Source organism: Cebus imitator, unplaced genomic scaffold (genome assembly GCF_001604975.1).
Source record: "Cebus imitator isolate Cc_AM_T3 unplaced genomic scaffold, Cebus_imitator-1.0 Scaffold479, whole genome shotgun sequence".
Classification (NCBI taxonomy): domain Eukaryota; kingdom Metazoa; phylum Chordata; class Mammalia; order Primates; family Cebidae; genus Cebus; species Cebus imitator.
Window position 1 is genome coordinate 998,077 of NW_016107794.1, and position 9,770 is coordinate 1,007,846.

Here is a 9,770-nt window from a genome sequence, read left to right on the forward strand (position 1 = left end):
ACAAACATATTAGAGGTTTTTTTAATTACAAGAAATTGCTATTGATTAGTTCTTTCTAAATGTATTTCTTATTTTTCAGGCAGTTATAGCATTTTAGAGCATATTTTCTTGATTTGTTGATCTATAGATAAAGTGCATGTTCTGCTTGTACATTCAGCCCTTTGTATCCATAGATTCTGCATCATGGAATCAACCAACTGGATCGAAAATATTGAGGACAAAAATATGGATGGTTGCATCTGTAGTGAACATATACAGACTTTTTTTTCTTGTCATGATTTCCTAAACAATACAGTATAACAGTTATTTACATAGCAAGTTTTGATTAAAGGAGAGAATCCTTGTCACATGATAGTATTCTTACCAAAAATTAGTTAACCATCTATAGAGATACTGCTATCATCAAAGACTGAATGTCGTGGTATAATCCAATAATCAAATACATTTATGGTAGTAAAACCTAAGGCAATTAAAATACTTTATTTTAAACTTTCTTTGGATTAATGCGGGACTCCAAATATTAAGAGGCTATCTTCAGTATTCCAGTCCAGAAACATTAGAAGTGAAGAGTTGCTGCCTCCTAAAGATTCACAGCACATGGAAATAATCACAGGATAGTGACAAGTATCTCAGGAAGAAGTCCTTGACTCTACCTGTAGAGACTGGGAAAGGTTTTCTGGAAGAGGTGCCATTTTAGCTGAGGGAAGGAGCGGAACCGGGAACCAAGAGGCCCTCTTTCATCAGCGAATTATGTACAAGTTATTCAACCTAACTAGAAAAGATTGTGGTGCTGTAATGAGATATGAAGCTAGAAGGATTCAGAGGGAGGCACATGAAAAAGGCCTTGAATGCCAAGATAAGGAATTTTTTTCCCTTATCCTGTAGATTAACATTTGCCAAGCCTACTTCTGAATGAGTAAAATAAGTTTAGAGATACTATGCGGTATCATATTACTCCTAGAAGCTCATTTTTAAAAAGCAGTTTAACTTCTTGTGATTCAAAGTTTTCCAGACCTGTTTCATCATGGAACTAGTTTTTATTTGAATACCCATTAACACTGTAGAGTTACTTTTAGAAATGTTAAGGATTTTGAGCAAGGGAATGGTGAGATTTGCATTCATATAATATGGGTATGATGAGAATCGAGAAATCCCATTGAGCTAAAGTGTGTTAAATATGTGGGGCATTGGCTGGGCACAGTGGCTCATGCCTGTAACCCCATCATTTTGGTAACCCCATCATTTTGAAAGACCAAGGCGGGTGGATCTCTTGAGAACAGGAGTGGATCTCTTGAGCCTGGACAACACGGTAAACCCTGTCTCTCCTAAAAATACAAAACAGCTGGGCATGGTGGTGTACACCTGTAATTCCAGACACTCAGGAGGCTGAGGCAGGAGAATCGCTTGAACCCAGGAGGCAGAGGTGGCAGTGAACTGAGATCACACCACTGCACTCCAGCCTGGGTGACAAAGCAAGACTCTATCTCAAAATTAAAAAAAAAAAAAAATGTGGGACATCAAAAGTAAAATATTCACTTTGGGAACTGGAGACTAAGATTCTAAAATAAGATTGTTCCTTCACTGAATATTTTGAGAAAGGTTTTATTTGAACTTCATGTTTATCAAAATAATGTATGCATAGCATTTAAAAGGTCAAGTAGTTCTGTAAGACTTAATACCAAGTCCCCTACCACATACCAAATTTTTGGCTCCCAAAGGAAACTGTTTTAGCTGCTGCTTTTCTTTAGTTATGTGCCTTTATATCTCTAAATCACATGAATCTGGTACTTTTTGATTTTTTTAATATAAGGCATTAACTACTGACTTTCATTAATGAAAATGAGGACTTAGTTCTTTCACAGGCACATAGACACAGGTATCCTCACCACATTCACCCCATATACCTTTCATCATTGCCTGTAGAATTATATCATAATTTAGGTTCGATCAATATTCAGTCTTTACTGTGACTGTAAATGCTGTTTCAACCTATGTGGTCAACTGTAATTACTTTTCCTTCCTTACACAACATTTTACATTCCCTATAATTTGTTGTCCTTTGCTTGCTTGCTTTTAGTTTTTATTTTGTTTGTTTGGAGTTTTTTGGCTTAATTTTTGTATGTACTTAGCACAAATTCATCCCCAAGTTCTCTGTTCCATACATCAGAGACCTTTAGCACTCTTACCAGCTTCAGTTTCTAAGAGAGACCTCTCTCAGCATCTTTCAACGTGCCTTAATCTGCACTTGCTCTTTGCTAGCCTTGCTGCACAGCTGTCTTTTTGGTCCCCATACCTGAGGATTTTCTTTCTCTCTCCTTTATGTTGGATCTTGTACTTTGTGAATTTGGTGGTATCATCTTCTTTGGTTTACTCCCTTATTTGGTGGAGTCATCTCCTTCAGCTACTTCCTGAGAAAGGGTTTGTCTTAGTCCATTTTGTATTGCTGTAACAGAATATCTAAGACTTAGTAATTCATAAACAATAGAAGTTTCTTTGACTTGAGGTTCTGGAGGTGAGTAAATGCAAGAGCAGGGTACCAGCATCTTGTGAAGGCTTCATGCTGCATTTTGTCATAGGAGAAGGGAAAGAGCACCATAAGTGAGCACAAAAGCAAGAGGGGATTGGTCAAACTCACCTTTATAACGAATTCACTCTCGATAATGAAGCCACTCCCAACATAATGACATTAATCCATGCATGAGGGCAGAAATCATGAAATCACCTCTGAGTTTCCATGTCTCCACGTTGATGATTAAAGATTACATTTCCAACACATGAATTTGGGGAACACTTTCAGCCCATAGCAGGGTTCATGAGGTTAAGCTTTTCATAATTTTTTAGTGAATCCTACTCCCTTCTAATTACTGCCTTATCTTTCTGCAAAGATAACCAGTATCCTGAAGATTATTATTTTTGCCTGTTTTTGAACTTTGTACGGAAGAATCATACATTATATGTTGAGTTCATCTTCTTTATTCAGCATTATGTTTGTGAGATCATTTATGTTGAATATAGTTAGTTCACTCATTTTATTAATCCACAATTTATTAATCTATTCCATTCTCCTATTGATGACATTGTTATTAGTTTGGAGCTTCTAAATGCATCTTCAGTAGACTTTCAAGAGATCTTCCTTTTGTTCTTAACTTCACCCCTACTTCCAGTGCCACCTACAACTGCCAAGTCCAGAGCTGTATAGGAGGATTCTGTTGTGGGGGAAAAGGGGGCTACTTCTACTCTCTCTATCATTGGATTAGGATTCAGCTTTCTTGTGTTTACTGAGTTACTTACTGTTTAGCTATCTGCTTTCTAGCCTCTAAGGTTTTGTGGTGTTTTTATTTTTTTGTTAGAATCTCCTTTTCCTCTAACTTTGTCTTCATAAAGTTTGTTTGCTTTTTATTAACATATACCTTTCTGTGTGGCTTTTGGAAGGAACTGGGGTCATGTCTTTGTTCATTCCTCCATTTTTAATCCAACTTGAACCTTATTTTTAATGCTTCATTCTTTGATTTCTGCTAAACCAGAATGTCTTTCCTAGTAATATCTTAGAAGAATGCTGTTACCTTTTTTTAGCATAAATTTAAGTCAATATAATTTAAGTATAGTGGTAAACTTTATTAATTGTGTATTTTTTCACTCTTTGAAATTTATACTTAAAACATTTAGACTAATTCACAAAAATTTTTTTAACAGGGTATTGCTGGAACTGATGTAGCTAAAGAAGCATCTGATATTATTCTCACAGATGACAACTTTACAAGCATTGTTAAAGCAGTTATGTGGGGACGAAATGTCTATGACAGCATCTCAAAATTCCTTCAGTTCCAACTTACTGTTAATGTAGTAGCAGTGATTGTTGCTTTTACGGGCGCCTGTATTACTCAAGTAGGTGATGATTTGTCTATTAAAACTTGTTTACTTTAAATTTTAAAAAGTATGTAAAATGCCTTTTTAAAATGCTTAATATTTAAGCTAAAGCTTAATATTTTAGGTTAGTTTATATAAAAATATTATCCTGTTCTGTTTCTCAAGTTTTTAAATCCTAAAGGCTTCCTGAGAATTGCTGAGTCCCTGAGTAGTTGTGAATGTCTATTAGGAAACCTATCTTTTCTAGGACTCTCCGCTTAAGGCTGTGCAGATGCTGTGGGTAAACCTCATAATGGATACGCTCGCTTCCCTGGCTCTGGCAACGGAACCACCCACCGAGTCTCTCTTGCTTCGGAAACCTTATGGTAGAAATAAGCCTCTCATCTCACGAACAATGATGAAGAATATTTTGGGTCATGCATTCTATCAACTTGTAGTAGTCTTTACACTCTTATTTGCTGGTAAGAATTCGGTGTCTAATACATAAAGCTTCAGTAAATTGTTTCTTTTCCAAGCTAATCATCCAAGATGTTATAATGTTAAAAATTTTCAAAAGTGTAAGTTCTGTTCCTGATTTCCCATTTATCCTTAATTTCTTCTTCTTTACCAGTCAGTGCTTAGTAAATTTGGGGAGACAATAAGATAGATAGTAGGGGGATAATAAAAAGTCTGTTATCTTATCCTGGCTCTGCCACTAACTTAGATGTGTGATCTTGAGATTATCACCATAGTTTTGGGAGCTTCTGTTTCCTTGTCTAAAAAACAAGAGAGTTGTACTAGGTAATCCCAGGTTTCTTCCAGCTCCTTCCATGCTGCCATCTCAGATCAAATGAAAAGTCTAGCTAAGTTTTATTTTGTATACTTCCTTAATATGTTGTTATTTGGTATGATAATTATAAAACAGTAATTTTTAATTCTTTCAGGAGAAAAGTTTTTTGACATTGATAGTGGAAGAAATGCTCCTTTGCATGCTCCTCCTTCAGAACATTATACTATTGTTTTTAATACCTTTGTGCTGATGCAACTTTTCAACGAAATAAATGCCCGGAAAATTCATGGTGAAAGAAATGTATTTGAAGGAATCTTTAACAATGCCATCTTCTGCACGATTGTTTTAGGCACTTTTGTGGTACAGGTGGGTAATTGGAAAAGAGAGTTCCAAATGTGACTGTTATATGGGAGACATTAGGTAAACAGCTTGTTGTAGCAATCACTTGTGTGGAACATGTATGGAACTATTGCCTTGGTGACATCTATAGTATCATGGTGATTTAAGGTATATATTAAAGAATATGGGAACTGAATCTCTTGTTCTTAGAAGTAAATGCCACAACCAACTAGACAAACTGTTTTATTTCTTCCAACTTTAAAGTGAAAGATTGTTATTTCTTAGGAAACAAAATCAGCCAATCACATTAATTGTTTCCCCAGTACCTTAATAGTTTCCCCAGTACCTTAATATTCTTTTTACATCCCAATTTTACAAAAAAAGACAAAGTTTAAACTTAACAAAAATTACGATCACTTATACAAATTAATATTGAACCCTTTTGATGCTCATTATTTTCTTGATTTATAAAAGAAAATTATTTCAGTTTTGTATCTCTATTAAGATCCAGGCCTGATTGTCAAATCAGTTATAATCTAATTGGGCTACCAACAAAGCAGTTGGAAATCTATCTTTACAAGTATACAAATTAACAAAAAATAGTGGAACTGAGAAGTAAAAATCACTTGAATTTGGATAAACTAGAGCTTAAAAGAGTGGAATTGTATCTTTAATGTTTTAAGATGTTAACTACCAAAATTATTTTTGATTTTAATATTTGGGAACTACTTAACTGCCATATCAAAGAGAGCCCTACCAGACTCTATCACAGGAGGACCTATCAGACTCTATCACAGGAGGGTGAATATTGTTATTTCTTTTTTAAAAAATCATTTATTTTTACTTATTTATTTTTTTTAATTAAGATGGGATCTTGCTATGTTGCCTAGGCTGGTCTTTGAACTCCTGGGTTCAAGCAATCCTCTCACCTCAGCCTCCAAAAGTGCTAGAATTACAGGTATAAGTCACCATACCCAACTCCAGTTACTTCCCTTAATATTTTCATGCACACTATTTTTAGGTCTTTCAGAATAACGAGCAGAGGATAAGCACTGTACTATGAATTTATGTTCATCATCAGGCCTCACTCTCTTCAAAGGAGAGCAAATCTGAGATCATCTCACCTGAGTTAGCTTGTATTTCATAGAACTTTGCAAGTTGCCATTCTTCCCTTACAGTCTGTATTTATCTTAACATATCTAAATGTTAACTAGAAATAAACAGCTATGTGGAATTTTAAAAGGATTGCATATTTTTTCATTAACATACAGTCTTTTCTACAAAAGAGTACTATATTTTGAGAAAGGCATAAGTTAATTATTTGAAGAATTGTAGTAAATACAGGGGAAAGTTATTCTTGCGGGTCATAAGAATTTTACTTTTTAGTAAGCATAATTTAAACATGAAATAAGTATGGATTAAAAATATTGGACAGGGATTTTACTTTATTTCATTTGTCTTTTTTAAGAGGGAAAGTGGCCTGGAGGGGAAAGAGGAAAGGTCTATTTCAGTTGTTTTATTTTCAGTTGTGACTAATATAATACACTTTATCAGAATAGTGGTTGTTCACCTCGTTTTAGAGGACATATATTTGGTATTTTTTAGAGTATGTGAATATTTAAATTTAAGTAAATTTACTCTTGATTATTCCTCCAGATAATAATTGTGCAGTTTGGTGGAAAACCTTTCAGTTGTTCAGAACTTTCAATAGAACAGTGGCTATGGTCAATATTCCTAGGAATGGGAACGTTACTCTGGGGCCAGGTAAAAATCTCATCAGTTTTTGTTTAAACCTAAAGTGATTTTTTTTAAATTTCTAATGTTTGTTTTCTTTAATCAGTTTCATTACTTGATTCTAAATAGTTAACATGGTGAGTAAAAAGAGAGGGAATTCAAAGTTAAGTTTTTTTAATGTTTGATTAGTTCCATTGTGTCACTTGTTTATTACAATTATGCCTATACTATAAAATACTATCTTAACTTGTGTGTTAGAACAAGTTTCTTAGCAGTTGTTAAAAATGATGTGCTTATAACTGGTTAGGATACTAATATCTGTTATCTTTTACTCTATAACGTATTTTTACATTTTCAGAATAAAGTTTTTTACAAAAACGTAAAAAGTACATGTACTTCATCATTTTGTTCTGTAATTTAATCCAGTATACAGCATAGGAAAAACTGAGCTTTACTAAGAGCATGTTTTTATAAGAATAATGTTACTTAGAAAAAGGGTCACAAAATGACATTTTAGATTTGAATTGAATAGTTTTAACAGTGTATATATAAAGTGCCTGAAATAAGAGATATACCTCATGTTTACTATAGGCAGTTTACTTGCAAATGCATGTTATTATTTTTTAAATATAAGTGATAATGATTTATGCATTGTTCATTTTAAGCCCATTATTATTACTATAAGACTAAGTTATAGAAAATTTATACTAACATTTTCATAAATGAAGGTTAATATAATTATGGCATATAATTTGTGTGAGCTAATTTATTGTCATTCTGCAAATGAGTGAAACCAGACTTTCAGGTTTTTGTTAAATTTAGCTCAATCTTTACATCTTTTTATCTCTTCGTTTTCTTAATTATGTTTCTAGGTCCTGAGGGTTCTTAACCATTTTGAATACCTTGTTAATAGAGACCATCTTTTAAGTAGGACCCATACTTGGTCCATATTTCCTTTTTGATTATCATTGTGATTATTTCATAGTGTTTTCTGATAACCTGGCCAGTTTAAGGAAGAGGAAATTCAGTACAACATATATACCCACAAGGCTCAAGTTATTGTCTAGTTGACACTGTCTGCTCATTTTTAAGTGTACCATGGTAGAACAAGCACTGTCTTTGGTGGTCAGGAGACCTCACGTTGGTGAAATGAGGTGCTTGGACTAGAAGTTCTCCAAGCAGAATTCTGTAGCTGACTACATGCTTGGTTCTCCCTGATAAACCCAACTGCTGCCTTAGAGAATGAATTTTAACACATAAGCTAATACATGTGTATTGGTGTTTCTTTATATCCTTTGTGTTTTCTGGGACATCTGTTTTTGTTTGGTGTCATCAATCAGTACTAATCTAATTTTAAACTGTTGCATTTTGAAAAATTACTTAACAAAACTATCTTCAGTGTAACTGTGATGATTTTTTAAATTTTTATACATTTTTTTCTCATTGAACTCTGACAGCATTAATGATTGTAAACTTGTTTTGCATCTGATAAGACCACCTGCCATTTTCATTGCATTCAAAATAAATATAATAGGAGTTTAAGTACATACATCAGAGCATGGTTTTACAGAGTACTGTCTTGAATGTCCTGATGAAAATGTGAAAAATGTAATTGGGTTAATTTCCATTTAGGAAAACTTTTTACCCTTCAAACTCAAATCTTTTGTGTAGCTAAGAGAAGAATATATTTTGCTCTGGGAGAGAAAGACTAATCACCAGGATCTCATTACTTCATTGGTAAAGATAGTCGGGATACTCTCACCACTTTTAATACCTTTAGTATTACAGTTGATTAGCTTACCTCTCCTTGATATGATGTATTTCTAAGTTCATTCCCCTGTGTTGTAGCTTATTTCAACAATTCCAACTAGCCGTTTAAAATTCCTCAAAGAAGCTGGTCATGGAACACAAAAGGAAGAAATACCTGAGGAGGAATTAGCAGAGGATGTTGAAGAGATTGATCACGCTGAAAGGGAGTTGCGGCGTGGCCAAATCTTGTGGTTTAGAGGTCTGAACAGAATCCAAACACAGGTATGGGTCTGGTAGAGAGGTAGGAGAGATGATGGGAGCCAGGGCTTTTTGACCTGGGGAGGAGGTTAGAGTGTGCTCCTTAAACTTCCTCTCTAGCCTTCCCAGCCCACATATTGTATTCTCTTGAAAAGTAGTACTGGTGAATGAGTGAAACTTTTAACTGATTCTGAAAGAATGTGTCTATATGCCCCTAAGCTCCTTTTTTCCTAGCACCCCCACCCCCTACTTCATCTCAAAATGCTATTCTTGCCTATTTATCTGCTCTGTAAAAAGTGCCTTTTTCTTTACTTTTTATATGTTGATAGATGGAATGGTCCTTTCTCTTGTTCTCTCTCTCTCTTGCTGAGCAAGCTGTCACAATCTCTGATTCCTTGCAGATGGATGTAGTGAATGCTTTCCAGAGTGGAAGTTCCATTCAGGGGGCTCTAAGGCGGCAACCCTCCATCGCCAGCCAGCATCATGATGTAACAAATATTTCTACCCCTACACATGTAGTGTTTTCCTCTTCTACTGCTTCTACTACTGTGGGGTGTGAGTGTGTGTTCCTAAGTGCATGAAATTAACATTTCCTACTTCACACACCTAACGTTTCTCATTTTCTCCTTAATGTTTGAATTCATTGTTCAGGCTTTTTCATAAAGCTTTCTTTTCGTAAAGTGGATTGAGACCTCAAAGTGTTGTCGTTGTTGTTTTATTTCTTAGAGGGCTAGATAACAGGTGGAACAATTGCAACCAAAGATTAGATGCAATCTGTGAACTTGTCTCTGTGCTAACTCTGACAGTTAATATGGGGAATAAAATTGTAGCTTAGAACTTGTGAAACTACTATAAATTTTTGAGTATATGCCTTCCAGCCTGTTTATGCTGCATGGTTCCTAGAAGCATGTGATTTGAAACTCATCTGACAAAACCAGGAAATTGCATTTTCAAAGCTAAGAATGAACTTAGCATTTTGACTTTTGTCCGGTTTGGAAATGTAGTTAGTAGCCTCAAGACAAGTTTTCGTTATGTATAGCCAGTTGCTTGCCTT

General features: G+C 34.7%; 1 protein-coding gene across 1 annotated transcript in view; it reads left to right on the top strand.

Annotated features, from left to right (window-relative positions):
- ATP2B1 (ATPase plasma membrane Ca2+ transporting 1) overlaps positions 1-9,770 on the top strand; it is a 118,629-nt gene that overhangs the window by 98,949 nt on the left and 9,910 nt on the right. Inside the window, exons 14-19 of the mRNA XM_037732924.1 lie at positions 3,694-3,885; positions 4,115-4,328; positions 4,791-5,002; positions 6,632-6,739; positions 8,558-8,740; positions 9,118-9,204. Of these exons, the coding sequence (XP_037588852.1) occupies positions 3,694-3,885; positions 4,115-4,328; positions 4,791-5,002; positions 6,632-6,739; positions 8,558-8,740; positions 9,118-9,204 (996 nt within the window). The remainder of the gene's footprint in view (positions 1-3,693; positions 3,886-4,114; positions 4,329-4,790; positions 5,003-6,631; positions 6,740-8,557; positions 8,741-9,117; positions 9,205-9,770) is intronic.